General features: G+C 48.7%; 1 protein-coding gene and 17 non-coding genes across 18 annotated transcripts in view; 1 reads left to right on the forward strand and 17 right to left on the reverse strand.

Annotated features, from left to right (window-relative positions):
- fam81b (family with sequence similarity 81 member B) overlaps positions 1-16,299 on the forward strand; it is a 32,163-nt gene extending 15,864 nt beyond the window's left edge. Inside the window, exons 4-7 of the mRNA XM_056592424.1 lie at positions 7,048-7,154; positions 8,446-8,581; positions 15,319-15,529; positions 16,163-16,299. Of these exons, the coding sequence (XP_056448399.1) occupies positions 7,048-7,154; positions 8,446-8,581; positions 15,319-15,529; positions 16,163-16,278 (570 nt within the window). The 3' untranslated portion in view covers positions 16,279-16,299. The remainder of the gene's footprint in view (positions 1-7,047; positions 7,155-8,445; positions 8,582-15,318; positions 15,530-16,162) is intronic.
- trnai-aau (transfer RNA isoleucine (anticodon AAU)) lies at positions 182-255 on the reverse strand. Its single transcript has one exon. It is a non-coding gene; the product is annotated as a tRNA-Ile (tRNA).
- On the reverse strand, positions 379-452 carry trnai-aau (transfer RNA isoleucine (anticodon AAU)). Its single transcript has one exon. It is a non-coding gene; the product is annotated as a tRNA-Ile (tRNA).
- On the reverse strand, positions 735-808 carry trnai-aau (transfer RNA isoleucine (anticodon AAU)). Its single transcript has one exon. It is a non-coding gene; the product is annotated as a tRNA-Ile (tRNA).
- trnai-aau (transfer RNA isoleucine (anticodon AAU)) lies at positions 1,484-1,557 on the reverse strand. The gene has a single exon. It is a non-coding gene; the product is annotated as a tRNA-Ile (tRNA).
- On the reverse strand, positions 1,839-1,912 carry trnai-aau (transfer RNA isoleucine (anticodon AAU)). The gene has a single exon. It is a non-coding gene; the product is annotated as a tRNA-Ile (tRNA).
- On the reverse strand, positions 2,194-2,267 carry trnai-aau (transfer RNA isoleucine (anticodon AAU)). Its single transcript has one exon. It is a non-coding gene; the product is annotated as a tRNA-Ile (tRNA).
- Positions 2,549-2,622, reverse strand: trnai-aau (transfer RNA isoleucine (anticodon AAU)). The gene has a single exon. It is a non-coding gene; the product is annotated as a tRNA-Ile (tRNA).
- On the reverse strand, positions 2,945-3,018 carry trnai-aau (transfer RNA isoleucine (anticodon AAU)). Its single transcript has one exon. It is a non-coding gene; the product is annotated as a tRNA-Ile (tRNA).
- Positions 3,513-3,586, reverse strand: trnai-aau (transfer RNA isoleucine (anticodon AAU)). Its single transcript has one exon. It is a non-coding gene; the product is annotated as a tRNA-Ile (tRNA).
- Positions 3,710-3,783, reverse strand: trnai-aau (transfer RNA isoleucine (anticodon AAU)). Its single transcript has one exon. It is a non-coding gene; the product is annotated as a tRNA-Ile (tRNA).
- On the reverse strand, positions 4,066-4,139 carry trnai-aau (transfer RNA isoleucine (anticodon AAU)). Its single transcript has one exon. It is a non-coding gene; the product is annotated as a tRNA-Ile (tRNA).
- Positions 4,815-4,888, reverse strand: trnai-aau (transfer RNA isoleucine (anticodon AAU)). The gene has a single exon. It is a non-coding gene; the product is annotated as a tRNA-Ile (tRNA).
- On the reverse strand, positions 5,170-5,243 carry trnai-aau (transfer RNA isoleucine (anticodon AAU)). Its single transcript has one exon. It is a non-coding gene; the product is annotated as a tRNA-Ile (tRNA).
- Positions 5,524-5,597, reverse strand: trnai-aau (transfer RNA isoleucine (anticodon AAU)). The gene has a single exon. It is a non-coding gene; the product is annotated as a tRNA-Ile (tRNA).
- trnai-aau (transfer RNA isoleucine (anticodon AAU)) lies at positions 5,880-5,953 on the reverse strand. The gene has a single exon. It is a non-coding gene; the product is annotated as a tRNA-Ile (tRNA).
- trnai-aau (transfer RNA isoleucine (anticodon AAU)) lies at positions 6,278-6,351 on the reverse strand. Its single transcript has one exon. It is a non-coding gene; the product is annotated as a tRNA-Ile (tRNA).
- trnai-aau (transfer RNA isoleucine (anticodon AAU)) lies at positions 15,747-15,820 on the reverse strand. The gene has a single exon. It is a non-coding gene; the product is annotated as a tRNA-Ile (tRNA).
- Positions 16,300-16,717: the final 418 nt, after the last annotated feature.

Below are 16,717 nucleotides of genomic sequence, written 5' to 3' on the forward strand. Positions count from 1 at the left end.
TGCAAGGTAAAAAACGACACGCTTTCAGCTATGTGTTCCGTCGCGTTATTAGCACGGGATAACTCATTTTGGATCTCCAGTTTTTGGTGCGTTCGAGATGCATCGCTTATGCTAATGACAAACAGTACATTATACGAGGTAAAAATCATCACTGATTTAGCTTTGTGAGGCAATAAGCATATGGCCATTACGGGTATCGAACCCGCGACCTTCGCGTTATTAGCACGACGCTCTAACCAACTGAGCTAAACGGCCATGTTACGGACTAGTAGGGTAACGATTTAGTGCGTTCGAGATGCATCGCTTACGCTAATGACAAACAGTAGGTTATACGAGGTAAAAATCGTCACTGATTTAGCTATGTGAGGCAATAACATTTGGCCATTACGGGTATCGAACCCGCGACCTTCGCGTTATTAGCACGACGCTCTAACCAACTGAGCTAAACGGCCATGTTACGGACTAGCAGGGTAACGATTTACCGTACTCCACATTTTCAGGTCTTTGCGTCTTCGAGATGCATCGTACACCACGAATGAAAAACACTACGTTATGCAAGGTAAAAAACGACACGCTTTCAGCTATGTGTTCCGTCGCGTTATTAGCACGGGATAACTTTTTTTGGATCATCAGTTTTTAGTGCGTTCGAGATGCATCGCTTATGCTAATGACAAACAGTACGTTGTACGAGGTAAGAATCATCACTGATTTAGCTTTGTGAGGCAATATGCATATGGCCATTAGGGGTATCGAACCCGCGACCTTCGCGTTATTAGCACGACGCTCTAACCAACTGAGCTAAACGGCCATTGTGTAGTCAATAAGGATAGCAATTTACCGAACTCGACTTTTCAGTTCTTTGTGCCTTCGAGATGCATCGTACACCACTAATGACAAAGACTATGTTATACAAGGTCAAATATGTCACACTTTCAGCTGTGTTCCGTTGCATTATAAGCACGACGCTCTTACCAAATGAGCTAAACTGACATATTTAAGGGGCGCAGAATAACACATTTCAAACTCCACTTTTTAGTGCGTTCGAGATGCACCCCATACAGCTAATGACAAACACTACGTTGTACAAGGTAAAATCGTCACTGATTAAATTATGTGAGGCAATATGCATATGACCATTCGATATCGAACCCGCTGCCTTCGCATTATTAGCACTACGCTCTAACCAACTGAGCTAAACGGCCATGTTACGGACTACCAGGATAACAATTTACCAAACTCCACATTTTAGTTCTTTGTACCTTCGAGATGCATCGTACACCACGAATGAAAAACACTACGTTATGCAAGGTAAAAAACGACACGCTTTCAGCTATGTGTTCCGTCGCGTTATTAGCACGGGATAACTCATTTTGGATCTCCAGTTTTTAGTGCGTTCGAGATGCATCGCTTATGCTAATGACAAACAGTACATTATACGAGGTAAAAATCATCACTGATTTAGCTTTGTGAGGCAATAAGCATATGGCCATTACGGGTATCGAACCCGCGACCTTCGCGTTATTAGCACGACGCTCTAACCAACTGAGCTAAACTGCCATGTTACGGACTAGCAGGGTAACGATTTACCGTACTCCACATTTTCAGGTCTTTGCGTCTTCGAGATGCATCGTACACCACGAATGAAAAACACTACGTTATGCAAGGTAAAAAACATCACGCTTTCAGCCATGTGTTCCGTCGCGTTATTAGCACGGGATAACTCATTTCGGATCTCCTGTTTTTAGTGCGTTCGAGATGCATCGCTTACGCTAATGACAAACAGTACGTTATACGAGGTAAAAATCGTCACTGATTTAGCTATGTGAGGCAATAACATTTGGCCATTACGGGTATCGAACCCGCGACCTTCGCGTTATTAGCACGACGCTCTAACCAACTGAGCTAAACAGCCATGTTACGGACTAGCAGGGTAACAATTTACCGTACTCCACATTTTCAGTTCTTTGTGTCTTCGAGATGCATCGTACACCACTAATGACAAACACTACGTTATGCAAGGTAAAAAACGACACGCTTTCAGCTATGTGTTCCGTCGCGTTATTAGCACGGGATAACTCATTTTGGATCTCCAGTTTTTAGTGCGTTCGAGATGCATCGCTTATGCTAATGACAAACAGTACGTTATACGAGGTAAAAATCATCACTGATTTAGCTTTGTGAGGCAATAACATATGGCCATTACGGGTATCGAACCCGCGACCTTCGCGTTATTAGCACGACGCTCTAACCAACTGAGCTAAACGGCCATGTTACGGACTAGCAGGGTAACAATTTACCGAACTCCACATTTTCAGTTCTTTGTGTCTTCGAGATGCATCGTACACCACTAATGACAAACACTACGTTATGCAAGGTAAAAAACGACACGCTTTCAGCTATGTGTTCCGTCGCGTTATTAGCACGGGATAACTCATTTTGGATCTCCAGTTTTTAGTGCGTTCGAGATGCATCGCTTACGCTAATGACAAACAGTACGTTATACGAGGTAAAAATCGTCACTGATTTAGCTATGTGAGGCAATAACATTTGGCCATTACGGGTATCGAACCCGCGAACTTCGCGTTATTAGCACGACGCTCTAACCAACTGAGCTAAACGGCCATTTTGTAGGCAATAAGGATAGCAATTTACCGAACTCGACTTTTCAGTTCTTTGTGCCTTCGAGATGCATCGTACACCACTAATGACAAACACTATGTTATACAAGGTCAAAAATGTCACACTTTCAGCTGTGTTCCGTTGCATTATAAGCACGACGCTCTTACCAAATGAGCTAAACTGACATATTTAAGGGGCGCAGAATAACACATTTCAAACTCCACTTTTTAGTGCGTTCGAGATGCACCCCATACAGCTAATGACAAACACTACGTTGTACATGGTAAAATCGTCACTGATTAAATTATGCGAGGCAACAAGGTAATGGCCATTACGGGTATCGAACCCGCGACCTTCGCGTTATTAGCACGACGCTCTAACCAACTGAGCTAAACGGCCATGTTACGGACTAACAGGATAACAATTTACCAAACTCCACTTTTTAGTGCGTTCGAGATGCACCCCATACAGCTAATGACAAACACTACGTTGTACAAGGTAAAATCGTCACTGATTAAATTATGTGAGGCAATAAGCATATGACCATTCGATATCGAACCCGCTGCCTTCGCATTATTAGCACTACGCTCTAACCAACTGAGCTAAACGGCCATGTTACGGACTACCAGGATAACAATTTACCAAACTCCACATTTTAGTTCTTTGTACCTTCGAGATGCATCGTACACCACGAATGAAAAACACTACGTTATGCAAGGTAAAAAACGACACGCTTTCAGCTATGTGTTCCGTCGCGTTATTAGCACGGGATAACTCATTTTGGATCTCCAGTTTTTGGTGCGTTCGAGATGCATCGCTTATGCTAATGACAAACAGTACATTATACGAGGTAAAAATCATCACTGATTTAGCTTTGTGAGGCAATAAGCATATGGCCATTACGGGTATCGAACCCGCGACCTTCGCGTTATTAGCACGACGCTCTAACCAACTGAGCTAAACGGCCATGTTACGGACTAGTAGGGTAACGATTTAGTGCGTTCGAGATGCATCGCTTACGCTAATGACAAACAGTACGTTATACGAGGTAAAAATCGTCACTGATTTAGCTATGTGAGGCAATAACATTTGGCCATTACGGGTATCGAACCCGCGACCTTCGCGTTATTAGCACGACGCTCTAACCAACTGAGCTAAACGGCCATGTTACGGACTAGCAGGGTAACGATTTACCGTACTCCACATTTTCAGGTCTTTGCGTCTTCGAGATGCATCGTACACCACGAATGAAAAACACTACGTTATGCAAGGTAAAAAACGACACGCTTTCAGCTATGTGTTCCGTCGCGTTATTAGCACGGGATAACTTTTTTTGGATCATCAGTTTTTAGTGCGTTCGAGATGCATCGCTTATGCTATTGACAAACAGTACGTTGTACGAGGTAAAAATCATCACTGATTTAGCTTTGTGAGGCAATATGCATATGGCCATTACGGGTATCGAACCCGCGACCTTCGCGTTATTAGCACGACGCTCTAACCAACTGAGCTAAACGGCCATTGTGTAGTCAATAAGGATAGCAATTTACCGAACTCGACTTTTCAGTTCTTTGTGCCTTCGAGATGCATCGTACACCACTAATGACAAAGACTATGTTATACAAGGTCAAATATGTCACACTTTCAGCTGTGTTCCGTTGCATTATAAGCACGACGCTCTTACCAAATGAGCTAAACTGACATATTTAAGGGGCGCAGAATAACACATTTCAAACTCCACTTTTTAGTGCGTTCGAGATGCACCCCATACAGCTAATGACAAACACTACGTTGTACAAGGTAAAATCGTCACTGATTAAATTATGTGAGGCAATATGCATATGACCATTCGATATCGAACCCGCTGCCTTCGCATTATTAGCACTACGCTCTAACCAACTGAGCTAAACGGCCATGTTACGGACTACCAGGATAACAATTTACCAAACTCCACATTTTAGTTCTTTGTACCTTCGAGATGCATCGTACACCACGAATGAAAAACACTACGTTATGCAAGGTAAAAAACGACACGCTTTCAGCTATGTGTTCCGTCGCGTTATTAGCACGGGATAACTCATTTTGGATCTCCAGTTTTTAGTGCGTTCGAGATGCATCGCTTATGCTAATGACAAACAGTACATTATACGAGGTAAAAATCATCACTGATTTAGCTTTGTGAGGCAATAAGCATATGGCCATTACGGGTATCGAACCCGCGACCTTCGCGTTATTAGCACGACGCTCTAACCAACTGAGCTAAACGGCCATGTTACGGACTAGCAGGGTAACGATTTACCGTACTCCACATTTTCAGGTCTTTGCGTCTTCGAGATGCATCGTACACCACGAATGAAAAACACTACGTTATGCAAGGTAAAAAACATCACGCTTTCAGCCATGTGTTCCGTCGCGTTATTAGCACGGGATAACTCATTTCGGATCTCCTGTTTTTAGTGCGTTCGAGATGCATCGCTTACGCTAATGACAAACAGTACGTTATACGAGGTAAAAATCGTCACTGATTTAGCTATGTGAGGCAATAACATTTGGCCATTACGGGTATCGAACCCGCGACCTTCGCGTTATTAGCACGACGCTCTAACCAACTGAGCTAAACGGCCATGTTGCGGACTAGCAGGGTAACAATTTACCGAACTCCACATTTTCAGTTCTTTGTGTCTTCGAGATGCATCATACACCACGAATGAAAAACACTACGTTATGCAAGGTAAAAAACGACACGCTTTCAGCCATGTGTTCCGTCGCGTTATTAGCACGGGATAACTCATTTCGGATCTCCAGTTTTTAGTGCGTTGAGATGCATCGCTTACGCTAATGACAAACAGTACGTTATACGAGGTAAAAATCGTCACTGATTTAGCTATGTGAGGCAATAACATTTGGCCATTACGGGTATCGAACCCGCGACCTTCGCGTTATTAGCACGACGCTCTAACCAACTGAGCTAAACGGCCATGTTACGGACTAGCAGGGTAACAATTTACCGAACTCCACATTTTCAGTTCTTTGTGTCTTCGAGATGCATCGTACACCACTAATGACAAACACTATGTTATGCAAGGTAAAAAACGACACGCTTTCAGCTATGTGTTCCGTCGCGTTATTAGCACGGGATAACTCATTTTGGATCTCCAGTTTTTAGTGCGTTCGAGATGCATCGCTTATGCTAATGACAAACAGTACGTTATACGAGGTAAAAATCATCACTGATTTAGCTTTGTGAGGCAATAAGCATATGGCCATTACGGGTATCGAACCCGCAACCTTCGCGTTATTAGCACGACGCTCTAACCAACTGAGCTAAACGGCCATGTTGTAGACAAGAAGGATAGCAATTTACCGAACTCAACTTTTCAGTTCTTTGTGCCTTCGAGATGCATCGTACACCACTAATGACAAACACTATGTTATACAAGGTCAAAAATGTCACACTTTCAGCTACGTGTTCCGTTGCGTTATAAGCACGACGCTCTTACCAAATGAGCTAAACTGACATATTTGAGGGGCGCAGAATAACACATTTCAAACTCCACTTTTTAGTGCGTTCGAGATGCACCCCATACAGCTAATGACAAACACTACGTTGTACAAGGTAAAATCGTCACTGATTAAATTATGCGAGGCAACAAGGAAATGGCCATTACGGGTATCGAACCTGTGACATTCGCGTTATTAGCACGACGCTCTAACCAACTGAGCTAAACGACCACATTACAGCCTACCATGATAACAGTTCTCGGATCTCCAGTTTTTAGTGAGTTCGAGATGCATCCCATACTGCTAATGACAAACACTACGTTGTACAAGGTAAAATCGTCACTGATTAAATTATGTGAGGCAATAAGCATATGGCCATTCGATAACGAACCCGCTACCTTCGCATTATTAGCACTATGCTCTAACCAACTGAGCTAAACGGCCATGTTACGGACTACCAGGATAACAATTTACCAAACTCCACATTTTAGTTCTTTGTACCTTCGAGATGCATCGTACACCACTAATGACAACCACTACGGTATACAAGGTAAAAAACATCACGCTTTCAGCCATGTGTTCCGTCGCGTTATTAGCACGGGATAACTCATTTCGGATCTCCAGTTTTTAGTGCGTTCGAGATGCATCGCTTACGCTAATGACAAACACTATGTTAAACAAACTAAAATCGTCACTGATTATCGAACCCGCGACCTTCACGTTATTAGCACAACGCTCTAACCACCATCTCCAGTTTTTAGTTCTTTGTGCGTTCGAGATGCATCGTACACCACGTCTGTCTGTCTGTGTATGGGTTATCATCACCCTCTTACTTCCTCACTCTTTGTTTTCCCACTCTCGCTGTGCCTGTGTGTGCGCATGGGTGCGTGTGTCCTTGTCGATGTGTGATCGCTCTACTACTTGCAGCTCTGTCAGGCAATAGATAAAGTGGAACGCTCTGTGACTGAGAATCTGAAACAGCAGAAGACCTCCATGTCTGACCTGCGCGGCCAAGTCCAGCTACTGGAGAACAGGTTAGGAGGAACATTCCCATTAGTATTCATCCAAACGCCTTCAAACCTTCATGTCCCATCGTCACCAGTCCAATTACACCCCATACTTGTCCAGTACACTGCAGTACACTTAAGTACACTGCATCTCTCTTTTACCATCATAACCAAATGGGGTAAATTAAGGTTTGGTGAGTCTTTTTTTTTCTTTTGCTTCAATGCAAACGAAAAAAAATGATTTTCATTTAGTAGAGCAATCAGGTTGTAGACATTCCCAAAGGTGATTGCTGCCATTTCCATCAATTCTTTGGATTTACATGACATATAAAACAGTTTGTGTGGCTGGTTTTCTGTCTGTGCGGGCATGCATGCATGTGTGTGTCTTTGAATGCCTGAGTGTGTGTGTGGGTGCAGCTTCAAATCAATAGTGTTAATGTGATGGAAAACAGACTAATAGCCTGCCTGTATGAAGCGACAAGCTAATAGACACTATAATACCAATAACTTTCCAGGGTTAGACATCATACACTTAAGAAAAACAAAAGCACCTCTGTCAACTACATTATTACAACGACTACAATGACGATGCATGTGATTATTAATTCATGAAGCACTTTGCAGTTATAAGCTGTTAATGGCTCCTACCAGAAACAGGTGAAAAAAGGCTACAAACTCTGCAAGGCATTTTGCAAATTGGGATCGATGGGAGGTTTAAATCAAATGAATGAATTAATATAAAGTCCTGTAGACAGGAAATGTCATGTGATATGGTGTAGTGGGTCCACGGTGGGCTCACATTCTGACTTGCATTCATTCGCTGGCCAGATTTTTAATGGACCGTTATTTATAACACTGGGCAATATAAAGCCTCTCATCCTACAGTAACGAAACACCCATGTGCTCATGCTATGCAGGGTATTCCTGTATCGCCACTCTACCACGTTCTGGGAGTAAAGTAGTTGGGAGGTTGTTGGAAAAAGACCCCTTGCAGGGACCTAGGGGTCATCAAAAGTAACAACCCTTCTCTCCACCTCATCATACATCTTTTACATTACTTTTGGCTGACGGTTCCACTCAAATGATCCAAAGCACTCAGGTTTCTCCTCCCACTCACAAAACGGACACCATTACAGTGAACATGCTGTAGCTAGGTTGACCCTGGCAGCATCACATCCAAAGGGAGCGCAGCGAAGGCCACAGTCCGATGCCTGATAGATAACGACAAGGCGGAGTGTGACTCTGGCTTGTCACAAAGTGGGCTTCTCCTTTGTGAGCAGAACACTGCAGTCCCAGTTTCTCAGTGTTTCTCCGGCAGGCACTCTGCAGAGCTTAAGGAAGCCAAGGGGAACGTGGCCAGGCTGAGGAGGTGGTCAGAGGAGCAGCTTCAGGCGATGGTCCGGACCCACACACAGGAACACCTGAAGCTACAGGCCCTGCTGGAGGACCAACTGGTAGAGCGCAGCCCACCTGTTGTGCGGTTGTTTTGATGCGGACTATCTGTGTATGTGTGTGTGTGTGTGTGTGTGTGTGTAGTGTTTGTAGCTTAGAACGATAGTTATGTTATTATAACTCTAGTTCTATGATTGTAGGCGTAGCCGTCTAGGCTTCGCCTTATGGGCTTGTCCCGTGCGCGCGCCCGCGCGCGCTGAAAATTCAAACTATGCACCTATCAGCGTGGGCACCGCCCACATTTCCCACGGTATCGTGTCTATATAACGCGGTGTATACCGTCGCTCATCCTCCACGCTTTTCTTTCAGCATTTGGAGGGTACAGCAGGTGGGAAACTAGACGGCTACGCCTACAATCATAGAACTAGAGTTATAATAACATAACTATCGTTCTATTTCATGTAGGCTACGCCGTCTAGGCTTCGCCTTATGGGCTAAGGTGAAGCTGCGAGCGGAGCCCGATCAATGTACTCCTGCTGGACCCCAGTCAAAACGACCTAAGTCACCAGAACACATTAAGACTCAAAAAGCCAAGGAAGTGTAAAACACAACAGCTTTATAAAAACGAATTCCTCCTAGATCAAGCAACGCAATGATCAAGGGAGAAAAAAGTGAGTCTGTAAAGACTCCGGCTCTATTCCGTGCTTCATGGAACCCATGAAAAGGAAAAGAAAACCAGAGCAACACGGTTTCCATTAGGTCCGCTACCACCGGGGGCGGAGCTACGGAATTCGGCTCTCCAATAATGGGACTCTCTCGGCCGTTTCTTATTTGAAGAAAACGGCGGGAGTGCCTCACTGGTAAACAAAACCACCAGACAATTGGCGAGCCAATAGAAAACCCCCTAGCCTGTTTTTCATTTGAAAAAAGGTGGGAGAGTAAGAGACTGGTAATCAAGACCAACTCGCCAGCCGGCGAGAGGAAATCCAACCACGCCGCTTTAAAGAACATGTCTATATTCTTAAGCCGTAAAAAGGGGTCCCGGACTCTAGCACAGAGTTGCCGAGTGAGCCCCTGGACATGTCTAACATGTAAAAACGGACAAAGAGGCCGAGGGAAGACCAAGACGCAGCCGCGCAGATGTCTTCCACCGAAACGCCCTTGAGTAGAGCCGTTGAAGCGGCCACGCTCCGTGTGGAGTGAGCTTTAACGCCCAACGGTGGCGCCAAGCCCTGCCGAGAGTAGGCTAGGCAAACACCCTCACATACCCAGCGAGAAAACCGCTGCTTAGAGAGAGCGCGGCCCCTGCTAGCGTCGCTATAACACACAAACAACTGTTGTGTGGAGCGGAACGCTGCCGAGCGATTCACGTACATAGCCAACGCCCGAACCGGGCACAGGAGATGCAACTCAGCCTCCGCCTCACTAGAATGAGGCGGGGGGTGAAAAGCCTTAAGCACAATATCCCTCGACCGAAAATAACTATTAATGTTCTTCGGGAGGAACGCAGGATTAGGTCTGAGCAACGCGAAGGAGCTGTCCTCGTTTAGCAACAAGCAACTCGGGCTGACAGACAGAGCGGTTAGCTCACCGGCCCGCTTGGCAGAAACCAAGGCCAACAAGAGCGCCGTCTTAAATGACAGGGCATCCAAAGGGGCCTGGGAGAGAGGCTCGAAAGGATCCCTGGACAATCCGCGCAACACGGTGGGGAGATCCCAGCGTGGTGTAAGCACGCGTGAAACAGGCCTAACCCGTCTAGCCCCACGCAAGAATCTCTTGACCAGTGGATGGCTGAAGATCGGTCCACCATCACAGCCTGCATGGCCAGCCGAAACGGCTGCCGCATAGACCTTGATAGTGGAGAAAGCCAAACCTTTTTCCAATAAGTTTTGCAGAAACGAAAGCACGCTTCCCACCTCGCATTGAGATGGGACAGCGTGGTTCGTCTCACACCAATTAGAGAAGGCGCACCACTTCGCCGCATAGAGGGATGAAGTAGAAGGCGCACGAGCACTCTGAATAGTGTTGATAACCGTCTCAGGCAAACCTTTGCCCTCCAGGATCAACCTCTCAGGAGCCAAACCAACAGCCGTCCCGAGACATCGGGCTGGTGGTGCACTGTCCCGTGGGCCTGTGAAAGCGCATCCGGCCTGAATGGTACTGGCCAAGGCGCCGACCGCGAGAGCGCGGCCAGCTCTGGAAACCACAGAGCTGAACGGTTCTCCGGGGCCACTAATATCAGGGACAGTCTCTCCTGTCTGACCCGTTCCAGAAGAGGAAGGATCAGCTGGAGCGGGGGAAACGCATACAAGAGAGCCCGCGGCCAAGGTGTGTGTGCCAACGCATCTACCCCCAACGGGGGAAGATCCCGAGGGCTGAGGGAGAACCACCACCTGCAGTGCGTGTTCTCCCGGGACGCGAAGAGGTCCACCTGCGCTGTCCCGAACCTCTGCCAGATCAATCTGACAATGTCGGGATGTAACCGCCACTCGTCTCGGCGGGGACCGCCTCGAGACATGAGGTCCGCCCCAAAGTTCTGGGCGCCCGCGATATGCAGGGCTCTCAGACTGCGGAGATACTGATGAGCCCAAAGCCAGAGCTCGACCGCCTTTCGGTGGAGAGCAGGGGAGCGGACTCCCCCCTGTCTGTTGATGTACGCCGCCGCCGACACGCTGTCTGTCCTGATCAGAACGTGGCGGCCGCGCACCAGGTGAAAGAAATGCAACAGCACTTTCCTCACTGCGTCGAGTTCCAACACATTTATGTGTGCTGTAGGGGGCGTGCGCCACTCGTCTCCGACTGAGTGAGAGAGGCACGTTCCTCCCCAACCCTTCAACGAGGCGTCCGTGAAGACCACTACTAGGACGCCACCCTGCCCAGTGGAACACCCTTGAGAAGGGCGGAGGGTCCTTTCCAATATTCCAGGTCTGGCGACACCGAACGGGGGACGAGGAGCACCCTGAGCTTGTGTCGCCTGGGGTCCAACCGTTGGCGAGCAAACCACCGCTGGAGTCTGCGCATAAAAAGCAGACCCAGGGGGACCACGGGGTGGGCAGCTGCCATCAGCCCCAACAGGCGCATGGTGGACAGTGCGGTCACGTTTCTGCGAACGTGAAAACGGGAGAGCGCCGACAGGATGGCGTCTCGCCGAGGAGGCGAAAGCATCGCAGTCATGGTGGCTGAGTCTAGGCAAAGCCCCAAGTAGACTGTCTGCCGGCTGGGGAGCGGGGAGCTCTTCTCCCAGTTGATGGCAAAACCCAGGAAGGAGAGATGGTTTATCACCAACATGGTGTCCCTTCTCGCGGTCTCTTCTGAGTTGCTCAGAATAAGCAGATCGTCTAGGTAGAAAAGAATCCTCTTTCCCTGACGTCTGAGCGGTTCCAACACCGTCTCCACACACTTCGAGAAGGTGCGCGGAGCCAGGGAATAGCCGAACGGCAGACACTGGTACTCGTACGCCATCCCCATAAAGGCAAAGCGGAGAAACTTCCTGTGCGCCTGCCGAACAGGGACGTGGAAGTAAGCATCCTTGAGATCCAGGGATGTGAACCAATCGTCCTCTCTCACACACCGGAACAATGCTCCGACCGTGAGCATTCTGAACTTCCTCGTGGCAACGAATCTGTTGAACACGCGAAGATCCAGAATAGGTCTAATTTCCCCTGACTTCTTGGAAACCAGGAAGTAGCGGGAATAAAAACCTAGGTGAGACTCGTGGGGGGGAACGACAGTGATGGACCCCTTTACCAAGAGACGTGCCACCTCTGCTGCAAGACCCGTGCTCGCAGCCGGGTCCCGTAGCGTGGTCTCCACCAACCCCATAAAGGGTGGGGGACAACGCTTGAACTGTATGGGATGGCCCCATCTCAACGTGGTGTCCAACCACGATGGCAGAACGCACCGCTCTTGCCAACACGCATAGCGGTTGGAGAGAGGGTGAGCCGACAGCTGAGGAAGACCGTCCAGGAATAACCCGTATTCCTCTGCCCCTACCGCCTTCACACTGCGTGTGAACCATGGGGGGCTCCCCATGAAAGGGAGGAGGCTCAGCGAGCGTAGGAGACGTACCACAACTAGCAGTTGTAAAAACAACGAGCTGTCTAGACGTCGCGCTCGTGCCCGCTGAACAGGGAGCGAGCCGTCCGGCCGCAGCACCTGTCCGCAGGCTGTAGCCACAGCGCGCGGACCCATCTCCTCACCTATAATGTGGGGAACCAGGAGACCGGTACAAGCGGCCGTATCCACGGGCTCGTGCAACGAGTCTCTGATCCGTCCACGAGGCTCCAAGGGACGCCGCTTCTTAGAAGCAGGTGAACCAGAGGCCATGTGAACACGCCGTCCGACCGCCACCCTACAGCCACAGGGCTGAGAGGGGGGAAGAGGCAACATGGAGGAACGCACCACAAGCGTAGGACGCAGGTGGCCTGAGGAATATCGCTCTTTAGGTACCATGTAGCCTACCGCTGTTCGGCCGAACGGTCTTTACTTTTTCTTTTCTTTTTTTAATAGGGAAAGAAAAAGTAGGAGCAAGCTTCCGGAACTTACCGGTCCGTGGCGCTGCTCTACCCGGCTGCTGCGGCACCGGGGCAGGAATCGGAGGCGGCCCCCTGGAACACTGGGACCGGTCTGGACCCCGCCTCCTCCCAGCCTGCTGGTGGGAGGAGCACGTGAGAATCGCCCCGAACCGGGAACGATTCTCACGGACTGACTGCTGGTGCGCGAGCACCTCGGAGAACCGGGGACCAAATAGGCCATCAGGCGCTAGTGGACCCTGGACGAGGCTGGCCCGCTCTCGTTCCTGCACCGCAGTGTGGGAGAGCCATATGACCCTTTGAATCATGGTAGCCCACGCCATATGCCGGCCGGCCGAAACGGCTATCGGCTGGCATAGCTGGAGGATGGCGCTGGAAAAAGCGGGAAACCGCCAGCCATCTCACGGCTTCCTCCGGGCCGTAGGCCTCCCTGTCAGCAAACAAGGAGACCATGGCAGAGGAGAGCAGGGCGATGTTGTTGACCGCCTTCGCGGATTGTCGGCCTAACGTCCGTTAGGCCGACAATCTGCTTCTGGAGGCGGTCGGGGGGCAGCGGCTTTTCGTTAGGGCGCCATCCGGCGCCCGGACAGAGAAGCGCTGCCAGTGGAGGCTCCAGGCGAGGGATCCCCCTCGCTTACCGGAGCCTTCAGGGTAGAAGGGTCCCCACCTGCAGCAGTAAACAAGTGCTGCACAGGCGGGAACAAGGGGTAACCCGCCGGGAAGCAGATGGGGTGCGAAAGCACTCGCCCTGCATATCGTCAGATACGGGGGCGAGAGGCGGGGCCGGCATGGGAAACCCTTTGATGGCCGCCGCCTCACCCATGATCTCCCCGCGACGGTGGCGGTTCTAACCCGAGAGCGGGAAGAACCGGACGCCGAGTCGCCGTCCATGGAGGCGTCGTCGTCGGCGTCGATGATGCCATCGCGTCAGGTCCACCGCAGGGGAAAAGAAGAGATGCCTGGAGAGGATCCCCTCTTCAGGCAGCTCCCGGCAGGCGACACAGGAGACGGGGGCCGCCATAACAGCCTCGGCGTGGTCGGTGCCGAGGCACACAGAGCACGCCAAGTGCCCGTCACCCGGTGCCAGGGAGGCGGGACAGGAGGCGCAAAGGAGTCCTGAAAAGGACCTAGCTCCAGGAGCGCTCTCAGGTGGCCCTGAAAAGGGGCCGTTTGTCCGCGGCCTCGCCCGAGCCGCTGCCACCGGCTCGGGAGATCCGTGTTTAAGTCTTCATCTTCTTCTTAATAGTAGTTCTCAATTTCTCGCTGATAAGCACAAGTGCTGAAAGAAAAGGGAGGATGAGCGACGGTATACACCGCGTTATATAGACACGATACCGTGGGAAATGTGGGCGGTGCCCACGCTGATAGGTGCATAGTTTGAATTTTCAGCGCGCGCAGGCGCGCGCACGGGACAAGCCCATAAGGCGAAGCCTAGACGGCGTAGCCTACATGAAATAGAACATATTTTGGCGCTGTGAATCCAGCGGAATCGTATTCGATTGGTTTTCAAATTCATATGAAGTGGCACTACATGGTACTCTGAGAGACAAGTGTACTGTTGAGCAGTTTAGAGTACCGTATTTTCCGGACTATACGTCGCTCCCGAGTATTAGTCGCATCAGTCAAAAAATGCTCCATGACGAGGAAAAAAACCTATATACGTCGCATCGGTGTATAAGTCGCATTTATTTTTAAGCATTTGAACAAGAACGTTTAGTCTGGAGAGACTGAATAAAATTGCAATAGCAATATAGGTGTGTGGGTCCCACTCGTAGTTCTGAGAGTATACCGAATTCAGTGACACCGGGATTCCACCGGACGCGTATGCGCCGCGGTCCTAAACCTGAGCGCACGATCGGGAGGTGGAAGTTGCGCTTTAGATGCCATCAAGTCCAGCGGAGGGCTCCAGTTTTCGCCGGCCAAGTCATGCGCTGTGATATGTGTGACAGCTATGTTGCACAACATTGCAGCTAAGGCTGGGGTAGCTTTGGTTGAACCGGAGGACATTGAGGACGATGACGACGAGAATATAATTTATTCGGTGGTGCAGTAGGCTTGCAGCGTTCAGTTGTAGGCCTAATGAATGACGGTGCCATCTTGCGGCTGAAGTTTATGTACGCACAATTTTGGCATATAAGTCGCTTCGAAATATAAGTCGCAGGGCAAGCCAAACTACAAAAAAAACGCGACTTATAGTCCGGAAAATACGGTAATCGCCGAGTCATGGTCCAAAGGCCTGTCCTATATCATCGTTCTGTGTTCCTCAGCTAGACGCCGAGTCCAGGTCTAAGGAGCACATGCGTGTTCTGGAGGCCAGGCTGGATAGCTTGGAGGTCCAACAGGGACGGATCCTCCACCAAAGACAGAGAGACCAGCAGAAGAACCCAGAATCTAAACTGATCCTCCAGCGGAGGATGAAATCGCTTGAGGGCAGCCTACAGGAGGAGCTCCAGCAGCTCAAACTGGAGACCCACAAGGGTAGGAGACCTTCATGTTGGCGAGAGAGAGAGAGAGAGAGAGAGAGAGTGAGAGAGAGAGAGAGAGAGAGAGAGAGAGAGAGAGATGACAAGCATGAGTATAATACAGTTTATAAAAGGTTGAGCTCGACTTATTTGACCGATCAACACTACGTTACACACGGTGGAAATGTTGCCCTTAATCTTTAAGGGATGTGCTAAAAAAAATAAAAAAATATTGGCCATTACGGGTATCGAACCCGCGACCTTCGCGTTATTAGCACGACGCTCTAACCAACTGAGCTAAACGGCCATGTTGCACGTACTGAGTCGCTTAAAAAAAAAGGTAAAGTAGGCTTACATTTTATATATGAAACGGTATGTAGCACACATTGAAGTTCGGCAACTTAATAGAGGAGAGGGTTTGAAAGGAGAACTGCAAAAACATGAACGCGTTAATTACCGAACGGGGAGGCTGGAGTTAGGTGAAATCAACTGAGGGCATTTACATGTTTAACACAACCTTTTCAATGCCAGTGCAAGCTCTGACAGACTGTTCCCATATGAATTGAAGACAGCACAAATTGGAATTAATGTTGAAGTTCATTGTCTATCTTTGTTGATCTCTGTTTTTGCTCTCCTATTAATTGGCCAGGGTTCAAGTATGTCCACGACGCCATTGAGTTTCTGAAGCAGATTGGGGACTCCAAGTCCCGCCACAGCAGAGACTCAACTAATCCCGTCATGAGACGGCCACAGGAAGAGGAATAGGGGAGCGAACTCAATTTAAAATGGAATTCACCCGGCAGAGAACAATACTTTTGGGCCTGTAAAATAAAGTGTATAATATAATAATTGTATTAATGACTTTATCGCCTTCCATCTTCAAGCATTTTATGTTCTATTTTATAACACTTCAGAATTGAGTGCAGAACCTTTTGGGAATAGATAATGGTTGGCTATCTCAAAGGTTTTTCTGGAATAAAAGTAGTTTAAAAGTAATAGGCTAGGCTACTTCCTGGCGATCTTGTGATTTTCAAAAGGTTCAGTGTCAATGACCTGCTGTTAAGGTTTTCAGAATTGTGGTTAAACAGTCAATTTATCTTATATAAATAGTATATTATAATGCCTTCCACTATAACGCCTGATTTCCACCGGGGACGTAAGCGCCGCGGAACGGCTGCGAACTCTGCCCTGCATAAGCCTGAAA

This window comes from Gadus chalcogrammus, chromosome 6 (genome assembly GCF_026213295.1).
Source record: "Gadus chalcogrammus isolate NIFS_2021 chromosome 6, NIFS_Gcha_1.0, whole genome shotgun sequence".
In the NCBI taxonomy this organism is placed as follows: domain Eukaryota; kingdom Metazoa; phylum Chordata; class Actinopteri; order Gadiformes; family Gadidae; genus Gadus; species Gadus chalcogrammus.